At 37.9% G+C, this 25,490-nt stretch overlaps 2 protein-coding genes across 6 annotated transcripts in view; one reads left to right on the forward strand and one right to left on the reverse strand.

Moving 5' to 3' along the window:
• The window catches only part of dila (centrosomal protein dilatory), a 229,124-nt gene extending 205,067 nt beyond the window's left edge, over window positions 1–24,057 (reverse strand). Inside the window, exon 1 of the mRNA XM_083136028.1 lies at window positions 23,703–24,057. The gene's annotated coding sequence lies outside the window, so the exon portion shown is untranslated. The remainder of the gene's footprint in view (window positions 1–23,702) is intronic.
• Window positions 1–25,490, forward strand: part of Cht6 (Chitinase 6) — a 149,604-nt gene that overhangs the window by 121,526 nt on the left and 2,588 nt on the right. For 3 of the 5 annotated variants that reach the window (XM_083136021.1, XM_083136023.1, XM_083136020.1), the window contains 9 exons: window positions 2,408–2,556; window positions 4,309–4,365; window positions 5,539–5,732; window positions 9,918–10,040; window positions 11,433–11,696; window positions 15,056–15,239; window positions 16,014–16,133; window positions 17,380–17,523; window positions 18,233–19,052. In XM_083136021.1, coding sequence (XP_082992147.1) covers window positions 2,408–2,556; window positions 4,309–4,365; window positions 5,539–5,732; window positions 9,918–10,040; window positions 11,433–11,696; window positions 15,056–15,239; window positions 16,014–16,133; window positions 17,380–17,523; window positions 18,233–19,052 — 2,055 coding nt within the window. The remainder of the gene's footprint in view (window positions 1–2,407; window positions 2,557–4,308; window positions 4,366–5,538; window positions 5,733–9,917; window positions 10,041–11,432; window positions 11,697–15,055; window positions 15,240–16,013; window positions 16,134–17,379; window positions 17,524–18,232; window positions 19,053–25,490) is intronic. The other 2 variants (XM_083136025.1, XM_083136024.1) reach the window with 2 other exon arrangements.

Here is a 25,490-nt window from a genome sequence, read left to right on the forward strand (position 1 = left end):
GGAATGTCTATAAACTTACTTTTCAAGGAAAACATAGACTCAGTGGAATTTGGCAACATGTATTCTCGCGCTTCATCATCATCATCATCCTGGGCGAGTTCCATAGGTAAAGGTAATGTAAATTCCCCCGTGCATATAGCACCGTGCCATGTGGTGAGCCCCGAAGATTCTCGATCTCGAACTATTTTGCAGGTGATGTGATCAGCACCATGCTCCGGTAGTCTTCATCCCCCAGGGTTGCTCTCAGGTACCCATTGCTATGAGGCTGGGTGCGGAGACAAGGCTGGATAAATTCCAACCAATTCCGGGAATCGAACCCGGATATCCCAAGAAGTTGTCAGACTAGACCAGCGCGGCTCCTTGAATGAGTTTCATATTTCGATTATTTCAATAAATTTAATATATTTGCTTGTTTTTATGGATTTTCTTCACACTTAAAATATCTCACTTATCATATACAACCGTTGACTAGAGAATTATTTTGTAACAAAGAAACAAATGAAATGTAATTTGGTTGTATTTCTTTCATAAATAGCAGCTGCATTAGTAGTAATTATTAGTAGTAATTAAATTAATTAATTAATTAATTAATTATAATAATTATTAATTAATTTATTATTATTATTATTATTAATTAAAGTATAATAAAACAATGGTAATGTGTATTTGTAGAAAGTTTTCTAAATAACACCCCCCTTGATGAAATCCTGCGTACGCTACTGATTAAACGTGAAAGGAACCGGAGTGAAACAGATCAAGCGTGAACGGATTAACCGCGAAATGGAGTAAGCTCAAAGGAATTGCAAAAGTGATAAAAGGTAAAGTGTTCCCCCCTGTGCATAGCACCACGCCATGAAGGCGTATAGGGGGTGTGGGGGTAAAGGAATTGCAGCGAAACAAATTAATCGCGAAAAACATTGACCAGAAAAAAGCGCGATGTGAATAACAGTGAAACTAATTACGCGCGAAACCATAGTCTTGAATGCTGGAATAAGCGCAAAGGAAATAACAGCGAAATCGATATGGAGCGAAACCAAATCCCAACACAGGAAAAAGCGCGACAGAAACAAGGGCGAAAATGATTAAAGGAAAAACATAATTCAATATCAGATTAAGCGCGAAATAAACTGATTAAACGAGAATGCAATTAGAGGAAAACCGATTAAGAGTGAAAGGATTAAGCGCGAAACGGATTGAACGCGAAAATTTCACTTTCGCGCTTAATCTCTTTCGCGGTTAAGCTGAAAAAGAAATAGGAGTAAAACGTAATTTCCCTTCCGGTGTTGGAGTTTGAGTCTATGTTTTAAGTCCACTTTATGCACAGATAGGCTAACCGGGACTGGACCTACAGTTTAAATTGGGATACGAACCACTGTGCAATATGCCTCAACCAGGTATCGAACCCGGCACCCCTTGATTACAAGGCGACGAACTTACCACTACGCCATCGGGAAGACCTTACCTTCCTGTGTGTCTAGAATTGTAACAATCTCAAAAGGAACAACATATCTGGTACCGAAAAGCACCAGTATACATGTATGTGGGCTAGGTACTGAACATGTGGATTTTATTTGTATTGCAAATATTGCAAAAAGTATTTTACATTTCCAACTTCTGGTAAACATTTGAACTATATTTTTTTCAACAATCGGTTCCCCATGGCCTCCATATCCTCTAACAGAGTTCCATCGCAATATTTTGCTTCGAACGGGCTCCAGAGGGCTCCGAGTAGGGGAAATTTAATTCTATGCGCCACATTTCCACCTGGTGTTAAAAATTTGAACTATATTTTTCTCGTCGGCACTCGCTTCCCCATAGCCTGTAGACCAAGTTTCACCGAAATTCGAAGCTTTGGACGGGCTCCATAGAAGTCCGAGTAGGGAAACTTTAATTATGACCACCCATGAACATCCGGAAGGGAGGGCAAGGGGGGGCCACGGCCTCCCCTGGAAAATGAAAGTCAACCAAAAATTATATATTTCAGGCATATAATTTAATTTGAACCACCATAATATATGTTAATTATTGCATGAACATGACAACTTCAAATTGAAGCAATTTTCTTGAGGGGACAATACCAGTAAGGAGGGGGGGATGTGCCTTGTTTACCACCCTGAAAAAAATCCTGCGAACATCCATGTGGCCACCAATTTTAAATAAGTTTGTGAAGTTTGCGCTATTGCTTGTATAATAAGTTGAAACATTTTTAAAAAGTTGGCATTAAAATTTATGAAGTGAGCTCGTGATACACGACCACACAGTAAACTTCGCAAAGGGCTAGGTCTCTTGAAAAGGTCAGTGGAAGCCGCGTACTAACATTCTGAATACTAATTACCTCAACAGCCATTCCAAACAACTCATCGCAAACTTCCTTCAGTTAATGCTTTGTTGTTTCTTTTTCTTTCAGGCTCGATACGTGAGGGAAAACAACCTAGGGGGAATTATGTTCTGGTCGATCGACAACGATGACTTCCGAGGCAAATGCCACAGCAAGCCTTACCCTCTGATCGAGGCTGGAAAGCAGGCGTTGTTTGCAGAATCGCGCTCTTCCTCAGGGTAAGTGGGCGGCGTTCCACGATAAATATCTCCACTAAGTATCTGCAAACAGAACTCTCATATTGTGAAAGCAATTGCAATGCTGTCAGGTACTGATGGTAACTTTATCTCGAGAATTTCTTTCAACAACAAAAAAGCCATTAAGAATAAGTTGTTGTGGATTGCCGTTTGAAAACTTTCTGGGGTATTTATGAAACAGGACATTTCTAGAATTATGAAGTTCAAATCCGTCTATTTAGGATGAGACTGGTATTAACTCACAGGAGCTGAAGTTACTGGTAACTAGAGAGAGAATTCAAACATTACACTAAATACATACCGCAGAAATATGTTTGGGGAAAATTTCCATTGCTTGTTACTCGAAGTAAAATTACCCAGTTAGATTCTTACATTGACTCACGTACTTTTGCACCAAGCAGTATGGAGCAACAGCCCGAGGAAATACTTAATCTTCATTATATCCACATTAAAAACAAAAAAAGCCATAATATGAAGTTATACAAATATCGGGTGTTCAAAAATTATTGGTCGTTTTTGTAAGACCGTATCGTCACCAATAGTGAATATATTAGCACCATTTGAAAGAGGAATATTTGAAGTTTGAAATCAATGTGTGGTAGGAAAGATGCCCATTCTCTCATTCTTGCCAAACCTTCTCAAGCATGTCTTGTGTGACGTTCCCGATGGCGGGTGTTGATACACCTTTGCAATTCTGACAGTTTCTGTGGAAGTTGAGGAACGTAAACGTTGGTTTTGAACAAATCGCACACTGATGTCCGGTGACCAGGGAAACCGCCATAGGGAACGACACACAAAACATGCTTGAGAAGGTTTGGCGAGAATGAGAATACTGCCTGGACATCTGGATGCATTTAAGATTTTTGGTGAAGATATAGTCTTGCAAAGTCGACCATCCTATTTCATAAATACAAAACACGGCTCATGTACAGCAAAAAGCGTAATTTACTAGTCAATAGATTGATAAAAACGTCGTGAAGATGGATAAAACTTGGAACGAAATTGTAGCAAAAAATTAACGTCAATCATATTTGAAGTATAATTCCAATAGGAAACAGGTAATAAGGAAAGAACTTAGGATTAGAAAATATGATTAAGTTAACTCTATAACGAGTAAGTACCCGCGAGCCACGTTGATATATATATCCTGACAAAATTGCCTGTTAAAGATATATGTTTAGAACATTCACAGTTCTAAAGATATTTATAATATAAAGCAGGATTATTGAATCTCGAAAAATCTGCAAAACGGCAAGAGCAATACACACTATTAGATGATTGTATTAAGTTATTTTACATCACTTTTCTGCCACATTTGGCTAATCGTGACGATGTAGATGAATGGTGATAGGATGAAATGGATGAAGAGACAATTACAAACACATAAGAACGACACAACACAATTCCTACAGAGGGTTATCCTGACTGCAGGTCCTGGCGACAGAACCTCGTTAGTCTGCAAAATGCAGTCCAGCTTGTACTCAGAAAAGAACACCTTTTGCACCCCAGCAATGATGAATGTTCTACTTTTTAAGGATTTACAGTAGCTATATTCAAAACAATAGGTGTTTTTGTAAAGGTTGTTGATGCGCATGAGCGAATCTTAAATAAGGATCCTGCTACTCAAGACTGTTTTCCTCCAACATGTTTTATCTCGAGACTACTCATTGGTGCAGAAGGGTGAATATAAACTTGTTTTCTAGTGGAATGTCTAATTGCGCCTCGTTTTTCCAGAATTGAAAAATCGTCTCCAGAATCAGGACGACCGTTCAAGAGCAAGGGACGCCGAAGGTAATGTTTTGTGACGTCCTTGCATGGCTCTGTGTTGCATCGTTTAACCACACATCAAATGCACCGTGCTGCGGTTAACTACATTTATATTAGAGCATACTTAACACCATTTGTGTTGCACGCTGTATCACAAGTCACAAACTTTCCGCACTTCCTTCAATCTTTCCCTTCATTTCATGCTTGATGTTGTAGTTCATAACTTATTATAGAGACTGGAATCACCATTTTCATTCAGTTGTATTGTTTTGTTCTGTAGCTTCTACTACGGCATCAGCTGTAAACATCCTGTTAATGCTGCAGTAGGCATGTCTTGTTTCTCCATTAATAACTTTTCACCCATATCTTAATCAATATTATGAACGCTGTTGCATTTAGTGCATAACGACAAAGAACACAATCGGTACGAGTATATTGTGAATGTAGTATCTGATGCCATCTTCATTGTGTGCGTCTCTGTGTACATTTTGAACTTATTCTCTACTGGCGTCTGTACTGTATTTGAGCAGCCAATCAAGAACCAACTTTCAAACTCGTTGTGTACTGTGCAGATGCACTATAGCGTAATATTGAGTCTCTTATCCTCACATTTTGTAAACTTGATAAGAAAAATTGGAAACACGAATGAAACGCAATTCAAAAATAATTGTAGAATTTGATCTTGTGCAACTATTACGTATGAAGAAGTTTATGTACAGTCTTGTATGTAATTCAGAAGCCAGTGTGCCTTTTAAGCAGGGAACCAAGTTCCGTAGACAGCGGGTTTTATTCTATCTTAAGCAATGCATACGTTATTAAGAAAACCACCCTTATTGAATAAATCAATATATGTGGATTATACCGTGTTTCAAATGCAAGCAAAACATTTTGCGATGAGACTGACAATGGGTATCGTGTGTCATAACGAAGATTTTTATTTAATATTGGTAAATTAACTCAAATTTATGGAAAGAGAGAACTTTCTTCTTGAACTGAGTTCTATTGAGAAACGCACACACACACAAAAAAAATTGTAGCATCTTTCAATTTCCTCGCTGATTTCTTACTATTTTCTACATACCGAAACCTTTTATCCATGTCTTCGACCGTGGGACTAATACAATGTAAAATGCATTCAAATGGTTGAAGCGTTCATATTACTGTGCCATTAGGAATAACTTCTCCCTTTATTTTCAGGAACAACGTGGACACCAACTCCGTGAGGAAGTCCAGCAGCGGTTCCAGATCGCGACCAAGGAGCAGGCGGCCTGGTGGCAAGAGGAACCGCTCCCCCAGCACCACAACCACCACCACCACGACGACGACTCCCAGACCAGCGTACGACCCCCTCAGCACACCTGAGCCACCAACCACTCCGGACCCAGGAAGCGGTAAGCACAAAATACTTTGAATGTTAGTGACAATGGATTTACATTTGCGATGTTAATTGGGCATTATCCATTGCCTAGTGCTTTAAGCCAGTGTTGCTAAGGGTCCAGGAACTCATAAATTCTAATGGGTTCTATTGGGTTCCAATGTAGGACCGGAACTTTTTTTTCTAGCACAATCTAAATCCGATCCAAGTTGCATATTGTTTCATTGAAAAAAGGTTTCTGGACCGTATTTATATTGATCAGGGAAAAAGGTTACTGGACCGCATTTAAATTGATACGGGAAAAATGTTCCTGGACCGAATTGAAATACGGTGCAGAACCCATTTACGCTTCCTGACTTTCTCTCCTGGACCGGAATTGAATTTATTTAAAATTCCTTGACCTTTAGCAACCCTGCTTTAAACTATACTTATTCTAACAGTATGTTTCGCCAGAGCTCATCTTTTCTCGTCTTCAGGCAAACTAATTTATTTTTGCCAGTGGAGATGATCGAACGTACGACAGACCTGTGATTTTACTACAGATCCAGTGATCTAACCAATTACTACACGGCGCCACCCGGAAAATATATTAATAGGGAACGGAACTTTGTGTGCTAAAAAACTCAGAAATATTTTTTTATGTGTCATAAATGTTAAAAATATGATAAAAACAGGAAAATATGTGACAAGAATAAAGAAAAATATTTGGTAAGAAAAACAAAATATTACATGCATTTTAAACACCTGAAATCAGTTTCTAAATGCTTACCTCTTAGTGAGCTATTTTTTAGGGAACAGTTGCAGTGGATCCCCATAGTTATTTCCAAATTCTCCATTGTAAATCTAACGATTATCTCTAAACAGCATCTTATATTGTGAGAAAGATCGCTCCAAGTCACAAGAAACAATTCTTGCATATTTGAAGCACGAAATGTCACTAACGCTGAAGTTTTCCAAAGCTTCCTCTTCCTCACCTTCCAAAAAACGTGCAATTTGGCGCAAAGTTTGAAAACCTTGGTATTTCCCAAAAAATTCTGTACATTTAGACATTAGCACTTGTGGGTTAGATCCAGTGGGGGTAATATTTTCCCCCAATAGGATCCTAGGCGGCGCCAGAGGTCTGCCAGCGAGCGTGTTCAAAGACAAAACAAAACCTAACACTCTCGATATGAAAGAGGTGCGGAGAATAAACATTTTTCCTTCGAGGATTACGAGGTAGCTGAAGTCAATGAGCGATTTTATGTATTTAAAATGAAAATTCGCAAAATATGTATTTACATATGGAAAACTGGAAAATATGTGTTTTTATGAAAAATAAAATTTGCTGTGTTGACATATAAGGCTATGATCAGAATTTTGGCAAAACTGAGGGTCTCTATCTTATCGCAGAAAAAAACATTTATTTACCTAAAGTTCCGTTCCATAAATATATACTAATTTTTATGCCATTCACGCTACTATTTCTAATTGTTTAGAAAACGAGACCATATTTGCTTGAATTCTACACTGGGGTGACATAGGGTTTTGGGCCATCGTTATAAAAGCGGCTTCTTTGATTTTTCCTTAGCTTCGAATTTAGTTCTACGTGCTCCACTGAATTCAGTTCCTCTGTCTTTTCAAACTCATTTCCCCACACATCAAAACAAAAAATCTGCACCAGCGCGGTTTAATTGGTTCGGGAATAAGGCCCACGATAGGTTTTAATTCTCGAGTAAGCATTCGGCTCATTTGCGAGGTGAACAGTTCTGAATCTGACGCTCATGAATAACATCCCTTTGATTTTCTTTAATTCAATTTCCTAATGTGCCGAACCGTACCGTGCCGTCAGTTCATCATGACTTTCATGTCTAACAGTTCATACTCTGCTTTCAGCATCTTCACTTTCGGTTTCAGGTTTTTGTAACCTGACTTCATACTTCAGTTTTCCAGACAGGAAAAGTTTCTCACTGATACGCTCTGTTGCACACGCACGTTCTTTCAAGTACGCAGATGATTTACAGAAATCGTGAATTTTCACTGAGTAATCACCGGGATTATGTAACCGAGGATTTATATGCATTAAAAAGTATGAAAATATGCTGCAAGAATCTAAATAATATGCAAAATAAAAATGAACATGAACAGCAATTACGAAAATAATCCTACTAGTATCCTACAGAATACGAAGAGACTGTAAAATTTCTGCACAAACAAAGCACAATATGTCAACCTATCAATTTGTACTAAAACTTCATAACGAAAAATATTCACTATAATTCTAGAATATGAGTCAAAATTCACTGCAGTCAATCTCCTGCGTTTCTCTGTATTCATTACTATGTAAGCTCAGAAGATCTCTGACATGTGTCGTTATGTATAATATGGCAATGCTGGAATTTTGACATTTCAGGATAATTTGTATTGTCTGCAGAGGAAGCCATCTTGGATGTATGATGTCACACAGACAATACGCCATAATAGTAGGCATCAACAAAATATCACAGGCAGTAATTTATTTCCCCCCTTTATATGCCAGAATATCAGGTAAAGTGTAAGATATATATAGAATCCTTGCAGAAAAGGGCACGAAATAGTTTCACTGAATATATCTCCATAACAGTGCGAGATATGAAAAAACTGTAAGAATCAACTTAGTTCCTTTTTCAATTCTGAACAAAACATATATTTATAAATGTTTTTCCCAAAACGACTATTAAAGGAGTTATGATGGATTTTCTTAGTTAGTGCATGAAGCGGTAGCCATCTTGGATTTATGACGTCACACAGGTCTTCTGCCACAATTGCGGGTAAAACACGTGGTAGTACCACACTAGCAACGCATCACCGATAGTCATATATTCCCTTCATTCAAAATCCCACGGACTATAGAAATATTGACATATGGCCCTGGACTATAATTCTTTTGAGTATTCAATATTAATTGGACATTGTCAACTGTCTAGTACTTCTACTACTTGCACCTATTGTAGCATCCAGAGAGCACTTCATCTCCTCTTCAACTGAACAATTTGTCGTGGGGATTGAACCTACAACTTACCTGTGATTTACTAGAGATTCGACTTACTAACCATCAACTCCACGATGCCCCCTAGATTCTATACTAATTTTTGTCGGATTTGAGTTACTATTCCTTGTTTTCGAAACGTGCATTTAGATCGGCTTATTGCTATGAAGGTTTCTTGTATTCTCAGTTTCCAATTTGGTTCTAACTGAATTGGATGCGATTCACTCGATGCATGAGCGGCTGTTATCGACATATCTACTTCACCTTTGAGTGTGCGCTGTGTTCATGTAACCTCTTCTCTGGAAGGTTTATATTGCGTAAGCTCGTTCGCACTCGCTCAGTATGTTGCATTTGCAGTTTTGTACCCGCTTGTATTGATTTTCTGGCTTAGTGTTTGATAGCAAGCTTCTCAGTTTTTCTTACTGATGAATGATGTCCTGAGTTGGAATTTTGAAACAATTCTGTTAATCTTTTCTGATAACCCAGTGAGGTATGGTTTGCATGCTGCACCTTTCGAGTTAGTCTTTTTATCTTCCTGTTCTTCTGCTTGGTTATGATTAGCGGATATATACTGAGTCTCATTGTATCTATGAGTTGTTCCTGTTCGTCGTAGAAATTTGAGGAGAGGATTCGATCCCGGGTCTCTGGAATGTCGTGCCATTGCTCTGACGTGCTCTGAACCGGAAGGTTCCTGGTCATGTCTGAATCTTTCGATAAGCCATAATAATCAAGATTACAGATATAGTTTCCAAGTATTTCACACTACCAATCCAATATATATATATATATTGTAATGATAATTTTATTCTATATAATTTAGTGACAGCTTTTTGTTTTTAAAGACAGAAATTAAATATTCTTAGTGGTAGAGAGGACTCTTTCCACATGAAAGATATTGATATTGCGTCTGATCTTCTATCTATCAGTCAGATTCTCTATTTCAACATCTTCGACATCGTAACGAGAGTTTGATCTCTTCATGTTTATCCAACAGTTGTTTTTTCGTTCAATACCGAAAGTTTTTAGTTCCTTTTAATTATATAAACCTACTTACAATCACATCCCAAATTTCCGAGTTATGCCTCAATCAAAATCTGTGCTAGATTTACCAAGATATGGGAATTGGTAGTCAATCCTGCGCTATTAGCTCAAAACGGCTATCTCAACATGACTGACATGTCCATGTGTCTGTTCTAGACTTCACCTGCAAGGACGAGGGTTTCTTCCCACATCCACGAGACTGCAAGAAGTACTTCTGGTGCCTAGACAGTGGACCATCGAATCTGGGAATTGTGGCTCACCAGTTCACGTGCCCTTCAGGTGAGATTTTAAACGTTCTTTCCTTGTAATCAGTTGAATGCCTATAAATTTGTAATTGTGAGAGAGGGCTTTCTTTTAGGAATTAACATAACTATATCTTCACCTATCAAATAGTAATTAGTAGGCTAAATACTTAATTAGTAAAGCTGATCCAAAGATCTGATAAAGTCTCATAAACCTTCCTGGACACATTTCAATATTAGCACGATTTACATAACAGGATAGATGCATGTACAATCGGCAAGAGGGCATTCATTATTTTCTAGAAAGATGAAATCATAACATATACAGAATGAGTGAAAATGTTTGACAACATAACAATTTCATGAATTCTAGCACTACTTGTATGTTCTGCTCCAAATTCCTTCTCATTCTCTTGTGACGGAAGGTATTATCATTTGAAAACAATATTTGTGTTCTACTCAAGGACGTATATAGGCTGTGTGTTGGAGGGGAGACTCATAGAATGTATTATATATATATATATATATATATATATCGGGTGGTCCAAAAGTCCCGGAACGGTCACATATCGTGAGAAATACACATCGAATCGAGAAACGAAAAAAATACGTGTTTAATAAGTGAAAGAAAAATATTCAATGATATCACACTTGATTCCCTACCCCCGCCTCCTAGAGGTGGGCGGGGGGCAACTGTGAAATTTTAAATGGAAACCCCATTTTGTATTGTAGAATCGGAAAGAGGACTTCATTCCGAGTCCAACGAGCTATCAACCATCCTCCTAGCTCAATCAGGAACGGATATATGGCGATTTTAAATTTTCGCCCCCAGGGGGCGGGGGTGGGGAATCAAGTGTGATATCATTGAATAGCTTTCTTTCACTTATTAAACACGTATTTTTTCGTTTTCCGATTCGATGTGTATTTCTCACGATATGTGATCGTTCCGGGACTTTTGGACCACCCGGTATATGTATACATATACACATAGAACGTATTATGGCTTAAAATTATATATTGTTTTCGATATATAAATACTCATTGTTACATATAAACCACACACAGAATTTCTGTACCATATTAAGTTTTCATTAATATCTAGTAGTCGTTATTGATAATTAAATATATGTATATAAAATTGTTATTATTACGTTTATATTTAACTTAGTGTATGTCTCAGCAAGGCTAAAAACATGAAACACCCCCATCCAAAGGAATCATTTCGAGGGTTTTAAAAAACCTTGAAATAAGATTTCCTCTAAATCACGGATTTTTTTTGTGAGGGAGAACACTGGGAAGTTTCGCGAGGCTAGTGTACCCCTAATCCCCCCCCCCCTTAATGACGTCCCTGGTTATAGTAGAGAAATATTTAGTAGACGAATAGGTTTTGGAGGCAGAAGTTACCTTTACGTTTGTTTCCCGCTTACAGGTTTGTTCTTCAACAAAGCCGCTGATTCGTGCGATTACTCCAGAAACGTGCTGTGCAACGTAAAGAAGAACAAAGGAACGACGACAACAACAACGACCACAACGCCGAGATCGACCTCCAGAACAACAACAAGGAGAACGACGACAACCACGACGACGACTTCTGCGCCAGAGTACGACGACGAGGACTATGACGAGGAGTACGACGAGGAAGAGGAGGACCCGGCAGACATCAAGGAGCTCCTGAACCTCATCAAGAAGCTCGGTAGGTCCAACGAGGGTCTGCAGACACAACTTGCATGATGGGATTAAATTGTAGCCATGAACATGAAAAGTTCGAGACATGGTAACCACAGCAACCGTAAAGCCCATATGTTATTTTACAGAAATGGTTGTTATGCTGTTGAAAGAAGTCTTGAAACTTTCCGGCGACGAATTATGAAGAGATTGCCTCGTGCTATGAACCAGGTGAGTTCTGGAAAGGTTTCCTAGCTTTCGACAGCTAACGTCGTTCTCATCTTCTACCCTGAAAGCTCTGAAACATCTACAGAACTCACCTGATCACTAGCTGTAGAGAATCTGTTCATGAAGCCTTATGTTTGAATGTCTGAAAAATTGTAATAGTCTAATATTTACTTACTATTTATTTAGAAAATTTCAGATACAGAACACAGGGACAATTTTACATTGAAATCATGAAAACAACAAAACATAACACCCTCTAAAAATAACAAAATTATAATACATATATACACAGTATCCAAAAAGGTACTTCACAACGTGTAATTGACAGAGGAATATATATACTTTGTTGTAGGTGATTCACCAACGCCTCAAGGTTTTTTGCCAGGTATTGAATAAGATGGTAACACTGTTAAGCCTTGTTTCCATGTTAATAAAAAATTAAAATGCTGACCAAAGCAAACTTTTATAGTATAAAAATATACATAAAAACTTAACGTTCCCTCAAACAGGGTCTTCTTCAGACGAAACTTCACAGGAAGCTATCAACTCGCGGCAAGCCACGGCGCCTAGCGACCTGTTGAGTGAGATGAGTCAAGGAAAAATGAATAATAAACCTTTTCCTGCTCCCACAAAAATAGGCAATAATTAGGCTGGAGAGTTCAATGAACTAATAACAACTTAATAAATGGAAGTTACAAAACATCATCTTATATACACTCCCAGACATGGTCCATATACAAAACAACACGAAGGCACCAGTCCGTATCTTAGAACATTCCATTTCAGGAATTCCTGAGTGTGGAATCTCCTGACAGGTAATTGACACTAACTGACATGTGATTGACAGGTACCTGGTAAAAGTCTGGCCTTATCAATACCTCCACTAATGAACCTAGACAGATTGCTAATCACCTGGACTCCTTCCTTCCTGTTTTCTTTCTTCCTCCTTCCTTTCTCTCATCCTTTCCACTCTTTCTAGCACTCCTTTCTATTCTTTGTTAATTTTCAGCCCCCCAATCCCAGTTCATTATTTCTTCTTCTTTTTCTCTATTTCCTTGACTTCTTTCCACTTCCTCACTATTCCTCTCTTCTCCCTCCCTAACCTCCTATACAAGAAAAGAGGAAGAAAGGATTCCAGGAGATAAGGAATTCCTGAAATGAAATGTTTTAAGATAAGGACTGGTGCCTTCGTGTTGTTTTGTGTATGGACCCTTTCTGGGAGTGTGTGTATATATAAGATGATGTTTTGTAATTTCCATTTATTTGCTGTGAAGTTTCGTCTGAAGAAGACCCTGTTAGAGGGTGGAAATGTTACGTTTTTATGTATATTTTTATACTATAAAAGTTTGCCTTAGTCAGCATTTTAATGGTTTATGAATAAGATGGTGCATCACCAAACTGGGCTCAGAAGTGAGAGATGTCCTGGACACATTTCCAGCATCTTGGATTGGAAGAGGTGGTCCAATTGCTTGGCCTCCAATATCCCCTGACATTACACCCCTGGACTTCTTTTTGTGGGGCTATGTCAAAGAGACAGTGTACAACACTACTGTCCTTGTTCTTGATGAATTGAAGACCATAATAAGAGCTGCCACTGTTGGCAGTATGGACAGAGTTGGAATTTCGATTAGTTGTTGTACATGCCACCAGAGGTGCGCATGTTGAAGTGGACTAATACACAATAAAACTTCATATGTTGGTAAATCAAATGGGGCATGGTATGTTTCTTTGTGTCAATTAAAAGTTGCATCAAAGTTGTAAAGTACCTTTAGGGACACCCTGTATTATGATTTATATTATTTCGGAGCCTTTATTCCCATGGATGACCGAAAGACACTGAGAGGAAAATATATCAGCACTTAATGGAAGGTCATAATATTGGGTGGGAAATATGTAGGAAAGAAATCTTTCTGAATTTCATATCTTGACATTTCGTATAAAAGAGGTTTGAATTACGAGTTGTGATATTTCTGAATACGTGTGTTGCAAGAAATTTTAACATTGGCAATTTTGAGTGGCCGCGGTGGCTCAGTCGGTAACGCGTCTGACTACCATGCTCAAGGTCCCGGGTTCGATCCCCGGCCGGTTCAAATCCGGGAACTTTTCTAACGTTGGAAGCGGCCCCGGCGCCCACCCAGCGTCGAATAACATGGGTACCTAGGGGAAACCCTGGGGTGTAAAGGCGGTCAGGGGCGTGGTGCTGATCACATCACTCCCACTCACGACCGGATCAAGAAAGTGTGGGGCGTTACCACCACACCCCCTATACGCCTTCATGGCGTGGTGCTAAGCACAGGGGAACACTTTACCTTTTTTTAAATTTTGAGTAGCAATTGAAATCATTTAACAAGCGACGCTGATAGAGTATGTTAAATTAAAAAAGAAATGCGATTTTGAAAGTTCCATTGATGAGCTGTACACACAGGACCACAAATGTCTCAATTCCAACAAATATATTGACATAATTAAGTGCATAATGTGTTAATGATGCACTTCTTTGGTGGGTCCAAATACTGTTCCGGGTGATGCACATTGGTATTTCCACTTCTTCCCAAAGGTCACGTTTTACTGTGCTAACTGATGCACGAAAGAGTATACAACATTAATGTGATGCATTTAGAGTTGTGTGTGTGTAGATAGGAAGTCGGAATTTGTTCTAGTCAGCTGAGTAGGACACATGATGAACCAGATTCGAGAATAGGATTCTGTTATTGGGGAAATGAATGATTTGAAGTACAAAGTCTGGATTGAGATGTCTCTAATTTCAGTAAGCCTGAGAGACGGATATAATGGGTTTTTTCCTGCAATATGTTTCTCAAATACGAGCATTTGATAAAATATAATTATATTTTGAAGCTATCCAAGTCGAATATTACAAACAAATTCCAGTTTAAGATGAAGACGCTACAGGATCATCTTCACTACAGGGCGATTTGAACAAATCAATGAACAACAGAGGGAGTATATTGTGAATGTTTTGTTAGCAATTTTAGTTTTTTACATTTTTTTATATTACATAACCCACTTTAGGTAACTTTTAAGTTATGGCGACTTGAAAGTTTTGACTATCATCCAACAGCCTTCTAAAAATTAGCTTCAAGCTTGTGCTCTGCGGTGTAACTTCTGGTGATGATCTAAATGAGATTATCTCTGTTACAGGAGGAGTGGAGGAACTGGAGAAGCAGCTGCAGATACAAGACTCCGGGGAGGGGGATTCGAAGAAGAGCTCCATCCCGACGCCCCCCAGCAACCTCATCAGCCGCTCGCTCTACGACAGAGTTCTCAACAGGAACAAAGGGGCTCTGGAGCCCACCACGTCGGCCCCAAAGACCAGCAGCTCCAGGTGAGTGCTCTGCAAAGGGTTAGAGGAGGAAATAGGATCTACTACTTATAAAGGTCGAATACGGACTAAAGAAAACCATAATCGCTCCCTCAGAAATTTCTGGACACGTCACGGACACGACGTATTTGACACTGATATACATTGATATAACCCCAGTTACTATTTTACTCTGAATAGACGCAGTGTGATTCCTCAGCAACCATTACAATTTGACATTTCCCTCTTATTTGGAATATTTATAAATCGTCTCTTCCAGTCTTCATTGGTATTTCCACTTCTTCCAATTCTTCTCTGAAACTTAATAAAGTATTTCCACCATAAAGTTCACATTTATCAAAATTTTTGGTGGGATTTGATCTATTCCAGCTGCCTTTCCATTCTTCTATTGCTTAAGAGCCAATATGATTTCTTGATCTGAACGAGGAATGTCTGAAATTTTTAGTCCATGGTCCTTTCCAGTGTGCGTTCAAGCTCTCTATTACTTGTTATCTCTTGTTTCTCTAACATACTTATTTTCATTTAAAATATCTTCGCAATGCTACTTTTCATCTTCAAGGTCATAGTTAAAGATTACAAAGTTACATATATCCAGCAAAATTGTAAACGTAATGTGTTCACTGTTGTCCAGCATAGTATCTTGTGAAGAAAGGAGCGCTATGTTCGATTCTGAGATAATGCATTGCTAAGCCGTTGTGTTTGTTCTCCTCATTCATTTCATGACTCCGTTACATAATCGTCGTTCTTCCTGTTAAAATAATTGTTCTTTCTTGTAAGGTACACGTCACTGTACAGGAACCGACCAGCCCGCCCTCAAAACGAAGGATTGGAAGAGCTGGAGGAAGTGGCGCCGCTTAGGAGAGAGAAGCCGCAATACGTAACTATACGAAGAGACAGGTAAAGTTTACTTCCATGCTATTCATTCTTGACAATACTTGGCTCTGGATTCACAGAAAGCTCAGGTGTACTTTTCTTTTAAATTAGAGGAATGCAATCTTGAGGTTAGACTTTCATCTCAACTACATGGTAAACAAAACAACGTCCATTCCTTACTACCATGTACACTACGGTTCAGATAAAGTGGCACATTCTTGAATTGTTAAACCCTATAAAGTGTGCCACTTTATGTGATAAGGAGTGTACAAATGTTTTAAGTAACACACTTAAGATTTCCAATACTGTAAAATGAGAATATCGATAATGTAATGTGAGATTTAGTACTGCGAAATGTTATGAAGTAAATAGTCATAACCTTTGCTAAATTAACAGGAAAATAAGATGAAAAATGCAACTGTAAATAGATTTATGAACAATATTTGATTAAGGTTAACTGTAGGCTCACATAGACAGCCTTTGTCTGCAAAAGTCCCTCCGATGAGGTAAAATGTATTGAAAAAGGCTCCAAAATGTAGAAAGACATACTTGAACTATGGCAAAAATAGGTGAAACTGTAACTAACATTCTGAGACAACTTGACTTGAAAATTATAACCGAAATTGTATATAGCGAGCCTCATGATGTTGTTAGTCCCAGGATCCATACATAAATCCGCGTATGGATAATTATGATGAAAATGTTATCCTATGTAAAGTTCCAATTTCCATATTATATTGTGATAAACTGAGGTTATTTAGTTTCATTATATTTTTCATTTCTTTGCCTACATTCAACAATAGGAAAGTTTTAGATTACTTGTTACAGAAAACTGGCAACACGTTTCCTTGTGAAATTTACGGAAGAAGCTAAGTGAATTTGGTAAACTTTCAGAGTAATTCACACAAGTCAATTATGTATAATTTTCCTCAAGTGGACAATGACACATTCTCCCTTCAAGTCAGTCATTGCTGTTCACGCTAACATTTCATCAATTAATAGTAGATGTGGTTTTGCTTCTATACTGAAAAATTGAATAAATGAACACATTTTAAATTTAGCAACCTTTTGAACGGTCATTTAATCTCAGAATCAGAGAACCAGAAGAATAAGTTCAAAAGTTGTAGTAGAGCTTAGATTGAAGTTCGTTGCTTGTTATAGGTTATATGGAAAATTGGGGTTAGCAATCTGTTATGCATGACGCTATAAAAGGAAGTGTTCTATTATTCTCTCTATGAAACTAATAAACTTTTTCCTTGAAATTGAAAAGACCCAAGCATCAGGAAGAAGACGAAGATGATGTGGAAGAAGAAGAACGAAATGCGAGTGACGCACACACAGATAAAGCTCCATCGCTCGAGTACGTCACAATCAGAAGGCAACGGCCTGAAGAACCTGAGAGCACAACACCTAAGTAAGTACTAAATGGACTTCTCACATTAAAAGAGACTGTTATATCCCATATCGGAAAGTAAGGCTATGTTAGGAAATTGACAAAGAAAATCGGATGAACACCACCACTACAAACGACATATTTGTTTTCGAGTTGACAGGAGGCGCCAACTTTACATAAATATTGGGGAGAGGTGGTGGGGCAAGATTGACAACAATATTTTTTGTTATGAATGTAACCCAATGAAGGCCACACGTATTATTTCACTAGGGGAGAGTATGAGGTTTAATGTAAAAGTCATAAATAACCATAGAGATCCTTCAACAAATCTGGACATAGGCTGGATTCAAGTATTTTTTTTTTACTTTCTCTTGGTAGACAAGATCATAAGACGCCATAGTGCGGGGGCAACAATTGGCAAAAAGTGAGCAACTGCCCCCCACACTCCCCCTAATCGCCGCCACTGTTCACAGAAACGGTGAATTTCAATTAAAGTAATACTTTCTTTTGTGTGAAAAATATTTCATTTTTGAGTTAAAACTTTGCTACAATACAGCGGTTTATCTTATCACAATTTAAATGGAGCATATACTCCCTACAGCACGCACATTTCGTGTATGCTTCCGAGTGTATATAAATTACAGTATATTTCAAGCGTTCTTACATTAGAAAGAGCTGGAGGTGATTGACGATGTTAACTTGATAACTCTGCTTACGTTGCCTTCCCCAGGTACGTCACGATACAGAGAAGTCGACAAACCACCACGGAAAGGGTTCAGGACGACGAGGAAGAAGTCCCTGCCATAGTCAGAGAGATTCCGCCTCTCGTCAGGCCAGGACCTCGACGAGAGAGGGTTCGACCTCAGGACAGTCCGGCGGAGGACCCTTCGGAGCGAGGGAAGGTGGAAGAGGATGAGAAACGCTCCCAGGTAGGTTTTAGGCGCAGATTTAGACCCTCGTACTTCCAAGATGCTACGACTCGATCACCGAGGCCTACTCGAGGACCTAATTACCGGAGACGAGGAGGTCGTGGAACCACAACGACAACCACCACAACGGAAGAGCCTTCCAGAGCTTCTACATTGACGTCAACGGTGTCCACGATCACTCAAGTCATCACATCCGTTACCGAGTCTGGTACGGAGAAGCAGAGGATTGCCGTCACCAGGCTACCAGTAGATCTTCTGGAAGAAGACGGCTATATACCCCGCTCTCGGCAAGATCACAAGCGACCGTCCAACAGATCTCGCCACAGATCTCCTCTCCTGACAAACGAAGACCTCGACGTTTCATCCAGGGCCATCGGGGATGAAACGGCAGGGTCTATTCAAAGAACTACTGCGGAGAGGTTCCTGGAGAAACCAAGAAAAACAGAAGACGTTGATCTTTCTGTGCGGACATCCACACAACGAACGGACTATGATCTGAAAACAAACGAAATTTCTTTAACGGAAGCTCCTGCGACGAGTAGTGTGCCCGAAACCCGAGGCCCGGTTGAAGAAACTTCCACCAGCAGCCATTCGACGACCACAGACTACTCGTCACCTGAGGTAGGAACAGAAGCTTCCATCTTGATGGACGCTGTCGAACTGATATGAGCCGCTTACTAATCTCCTTGCTTGTGAGAAACAATTTCATCTGGGCTTTCAAACCATGTCTCAGTGTACGTCCGGTGGCGTTTGAAATGGCAGAGGTGCCAATCATATCTTCACCAAACTGTTCTTTCTTTACCTCACGTTATGCTTTATTTATTGTCATGGTTTATTTTTGCATGATTTATTTTTACATGTTTATGCTTTTGTTTCCTTAGCTATAACTTTCTTCATATGGGAATCATGTAACGGCATGTTTCATCTCATGCTAACGGAAACATTATCGATTCATATGAGTTCTTCTTTATTATGATAGGAAGAAAAGCATATTTTCAGACGAAGACAAATAAACTTCATCGCTTTCTTTTTGCCTTTGCGTAATCTTATCTACACTATCTGAAACTAGAAACAAGCCCTATTTTAAACTATGTTTGATATAGTATCATAATTATTGCTAATTTTTTTTATATTTAGCTCTGCTTTTATGACACTTTGGCTGATCGCGACCAGGATGATGAAAATTATTTACATGAAATTGATGAACGGACGGTTACACAAAGACCAACCATGAACAGGCCAGGATTTGAATCCGAAAACTTCGAGGGTGAGATCGAGAGTCTACCATTTAACATGATCAGCCACTGAGCTTGCTGAAATGTAATCCAAACTTAACATTTTTCAAATTAATTTATTTTTCTAGCTTAATTATTGTTGTCTTTTAGTTCTTGTACACGATTACATTCATTCTCAAATATTTATATTCATTTACTGGAAAGGAAGTGTGAATAGTTGAGTGTTCCAAATACGATCTCTATTGAAAGACGTCGATCCCAGTTCTTCGATCACTTACATTGGTTTCAGTCACCTTGCACGTAGATTTAACCGTCTCTACAAGATGAAATCTAATATTATGTGTTACACCAAGATCAGATTTAGAATTGGGCTCATGGGGTCCTCTTTGCCCCCCTTGAGTATATCATTAACAAAAAATACATAGTAATATCAGCTAAAATGACATTATGCAAATCTCCCAGTTTTTAACATCTTCTCTTCTATTTGCATCTCAACGACAATATGATCGGGTGGGTTATTTATTTATGGTTCTACAAGGATATCCCTATATTTTGCAAGTGATAGGAGACTACCCGCAAGAACAAACCAAACATAAAATTCTACTGTTTGTTCCTTTCCTTCGCCTGGAGATTTTTATTAGCTTGCGTACTTCTCTCTAAACTTTTCCGGGTTCGCCATTGTGCTGCACAAGTTCCCTGATTCAGGACACTACAGTGTTTCAAACATTCAAGGGTTTGTCGAACTGAATCACCATAAAAGAAACAGTTAAGCATGTCGACAGTACTACTTGAAATTTAACTTTTCCCTTAGTAAATCGATTTTTTGTAAAAAAGCAGAAATTGAATTTTTAAACAGGAGTAAACAATATTGATATGTAATATTGATACTTGCATATGCTGGCAGTTTTAACGATTTTGAGGTGAAGAATCTTCTAATTTTGAAAATATATCTACTCTTTGAAAATTCTTACTTCGAGTAACACAAGTTACTATTATACTGATACAATGTGTGTGATTAAGCATATGTTACTGTGCCTTTAAATTACGATTTGCTTTTGTTACGATAACAATTTTCTAGAGCGATGTACATTATTTATACTAGGGTTTAATATTGATCTTGAATGATGGACAACTTACTTTCCAGGATTTACGTGTACAAGATATTTTGTGTAACTTTGTAAATACATAATAGGCGTCAATTAATTTATACTTTGTGCTTTAAAGCGTACGTTTGGATCTATGGCGATAAGGTTGGCAAATTCAGTGTATTATATTGAACCCAAAATATAAGCCCGGGTCCTGGAACTAATACTTGGCTTATGTAAGCATGTGTCATTGTTTGTTGTAGATCATTCCATACAAAATTACATAATGGTGTTGAGAGAAACTAAAAAAAAAGGGTGATACATTAATAGCATGTTCAGTGCCACTCTCGACTAACATTGGGCTTTAAAGGGTGTTCTGCTAATCAGATTGTTTGTATATTTAGTTCGTTAATCCAAGAATTACTTGTGTAACAGAATTCATTATAGTTTACGAAAACGTATAACCACATCCGTAAATACAAAAAACAAAAGCGAGAGGACAATAGAAAAGAATGACATTGAGAGACAGACTACAATCTCATCTCACTATTCTAAATAAAGGTAGATTTCTGGTTTAAGTTTGCCAACATTTTACGAAGATACAAAATGGACCCGAAAGTTAATAATAAACAAATCTAAGAAAGAAAAAAAAACTTAACAGACAAGTACAGCCTATGTATCCTTCCCGCAGAGGTACACTTTCAGACAGTAAGATGTCAAACTTTTCGCTCATATTTGCCAACTTGAAACCTCAAAATATCATCAGGCTAATCCTAATCTATATGCAGAGTTCACTATTTTAAGTTTCCTTATACTAATCTTGCGTGTATATTATGTAGATGGTATGCACATCACCATCAGGCTTCAACTATTAAATCAATCTTTCCCAGTATGATACTATACGTCTATTATTCCTCCAAATATTCTTCTTTTGGTTAATAAAGGACTGCTCGAAACGGGTTTCATGGTCGATATAAATTTGAGCGTATACTGGGCTGGGCCCCGAACGAACCCAAGGAAATCATGCGACCAGAAAAAAACAGTTACAAAATCGTGCTTGCCTCAGGATGAAAACTGAATCTCACAATTGCTACGTTGACATTAAATTAACTTGCGCCTTATTCCTATCGTACTACTAGTTTACCAACAAAATGCCTTGTAAATCATCATTGTTTCGCTGTACAACACAACATTTATTTTCACGTAAGCTGATAGATCAATTCCATTCACAATTTAAAATAGCAAATACACACACACACACACAAAAAAATAGTATTGTATCTTACATGCATGTCTTTTTTCCTTTTGGTGCAAATATATACTTTTACTATTCATAAAATGGTTGGTATTTGCGCGCATACGAAACTCAAATCTTTCCAACTAGTAATAGTTCGTGTAATATAATTGCTTAATTTACAAATAATGATTTGAAACAATAAATTTAGATGCTCGAGGAACGGGACTAATTCTTGCGGTTTTAAAGGTTGAGCAAAAGGTGGGAAAAGGGAACTTAATCTTGTTAATGGTCGTATTGTGCTTTTTTAAAACTCGTCATGCATTTATTTTCTATCTGGCGACTGTTTTACTTCGCAGAGCACTAATCAATATTGGGTAAAACCGTAATTACTTGAAAGTTTTCAGAGGCAGTTTTCCTGTTAGTAAAAATTACGGAATTCACGCATCAACAAGATATAGTAACTGAAGACCACAATTCGATTATCGAAGTTACGGATTGTTTCGTCGCTCGAATACCAGTTCAAAACCACGTGTGATTTATCTAAGTTCGCTATATTGCACTTGTAAACTAACGCTGAACATTTAAATCTCAACAGACGTCCAAGTAGGGTGCATTCGTATCGTGATGGCTCAACAGTCAAAGTGGAATCTTGTAGCTCAATTCCTTGTACGCAACTCATCCGCTTCTGGGAATCGAAGGCAAGGGAAAACTATGACGAGCCTTGGAGAAAGGAAAGTTGTTGTGTGTCGTCGTGGACCCACTGCACCCACTCTAGAATTCGGCCGATTTTTTTGTAATATACAGATTTCAATGTTTTACGCAATATGAAAGTGGTTTCAGCATTAGGAAAACACAAATAACAGATATGTTATCCCGCGTAAGTAAAACAAACTCCTATTCCGGACTACATTCACTCTTATTTCTCGTAAAAATTCCCAAACAGCAGCAAAAGTAACACTCCTGTCGTAACAACGACGTCAAATTACTATTGTAACCTAACGCAACCATCTTAACTTAAAAACTATTTCCAATATGAACAAAAATATAGTGAATTACGGCATAAATTGACAATACTGGAAGTCTCTCCGATTACTTTCAAATTTGGCATACTCACTAATTTTAGCCTCGTAATCACGAATCTGCAATTAAAATTTGGCGGTCACGTCTAGAAATTTCAAAAATTACCGCTATGATTCTCCATACACTAACATGGAAACGATATGAAGACGTCCTCATTTCCGCACAACGGTCTTGCTACCAACGTTGCTCAAGTGTTGTGCAATAATTGAGAGCGTTGATTTTCATGTGAGAAAATGGCATCTTGCGTAAAGGTGGAAAACATGTTTGCCCCACGAACCATTCACGGTAAGGTTAGGTTAGACAAGCATATTTAAAATTAAGGGTAATCATAAACATAGTTTTGAAACGCTAATCATTGCAAAATATAGTTGTTTCCTTCATAAATCAAGGAACAAATCACGGATCCACCTTTTTCGACTTATTTGGAAATTTAACTGCAGATTCGTGATTACGATGCCAAAATTAGTGAGTATGCCGAAATTGAAAGCAATTGAAGATACTTCCGGTATTCTCAATTTCCTCCAAAATTACTAACAAAACAACATCAAATTACTATTGCCACCAAACATAGCCCTCCTAACCTAACTACTACTTCCAATATGAACAAAAGTATATAATTCTACAAAGTACTTACCGGCGGCGATGGGACGAAGGGAAACTGCGCAAGACCACAGAAATATACTTGAAAAAATGCGTCAAAGTCGGTTTCAAATTTGTAAAAAATGTTCCGGTCACAGCGAAGCAATCCAAGTTACATTAGGAGCACCTAGAAAGCAATTCCACCAACCACCTCCCTGCTTGTTGCCGTATTTTCAACTTCATCACTACATTTCCGAGATATCGTTCACTGCACTTGACACATTTCTTGTTCGCAGTCACTAAACCATCCTGCTGTAACTCAGAGAAATAAATCTCCGGTTCCCGGCCGAAAACAGCCAATAATGCTGAATATATCGGAAAACTGCACAATTTTGGTTCACAAGCACTTACCATGTAATACTACAGACGCACGCCAACCTAGAGGGCGTTACATAATAAATAGCTACTGCCCTCTATCGGTAGCCTCGAGAAGCAGTGTAAAAAAATACGCAAGAGGAAAGAAGCACGATTAAGGGGGAAAATTGCCAGAGGGAATTATAGGAACTAAAGTGTAGCGGCGGTGATGATAAACGGATTAGTTAGAATTTGGGGGCACATGGATTTACGCACATCATCAAAGTTACATGCTTCAAGGTAGAATGCATAAACTCCACCTGGCTTCCGAAAATGTTTAAGCCGGACCTTGCATAGAATGTCACCAAGCAAGTGATGGAACGAACTCCGCTGGTTGGAAACCTTTGCAGGACATCCAAGGCTTCAATATCTCCAACTTGGTACCCGAATTACTTATTGATAAATAAGAATAAGATTGTGGTTAGGTCAACATGTAATTCATGCTTGTAATACATGCAACTCACAATTCAAAGGGGGAGGGTTTGTAGTATGATCTTTTATGAAGTGTGTATCGACAAATAATATATGCTTGATCATAGATAAACAATGTTCAAACATTCTAAGACATATTACTACAGCAATACAGTACGTACAATATAACACGTATCCTCCTCCGATGGGCGTTAAGTGAAAAGAAAAGAAACTTGATATATTTCTGCTCTGAGCTTTCAATGCTGTATTTTCCACACGTGCATTTTCCACAAGCTTCTTTTTATATTAGCACTGCTTTTATTTGTTTTATTATTAGTACATTTTGTTTTTCTTTCAGCATTTAGAAAGCTATAACAACAAGGCTTTATCTTTACTAATGTGTAGATTGTGCTAATTAGTCAAGTTATTAACGCATAGTTTACTGACATTTAACATTAATACTTAGTTTATATAATTTTTGTGTTTTTTATTTATATGAACCTTCTGATTAATATTATTTTTCCAGGTAGTACAGATTGTATTTAATATGATTATTATTTCATTAAAAAAATTTAATCCACTTTCGAAAACAATGGCCATAGTAGGTGTTATTTTGCAGCAAACTTGTAAGTAATTGGGAGAATTGGAATTCTGGGTTCTGATTGGGTTATATCAAGACGACAGGAATGCAAAAGTAATTATCGTTTGAGATATAAATTTGAATAAAAGGCGACACAGAATTTTGAATATTTAGAGCTTATTATGTACAATTTTATACAGATATATTACTACTACATTATAATTGAATATTTCAAAGAAATGTATTTTTCTTTTAAAACACTCTGCTTATGTGATATGCGTATGTATTAGAAATTGAAAACATACATTTTAACCACATATATAAATAATTTAGGACTGATTAAATGCAGAGTAAAGTTTGGTAATATATTGACAAAATTAGGAAAATATTATATTAAATAAATCCTACAGAAAGAAGCGACTTCCTTATATATCTCGT

This window comes from Lepisma saccharinum, chromosome 14 (genome assembly GCF_977018435.1).
Source record: "Lepisma saccharinum chromosome 14, izLepSacc3.1, whole genome shotgun sequence".
Lineage (NCBI taxonomy): Eukaryota > Metazoa > Arthropoda > Insecta > Zygentoma > Lepismatidae > Lepisma > Lepisma saccharinum.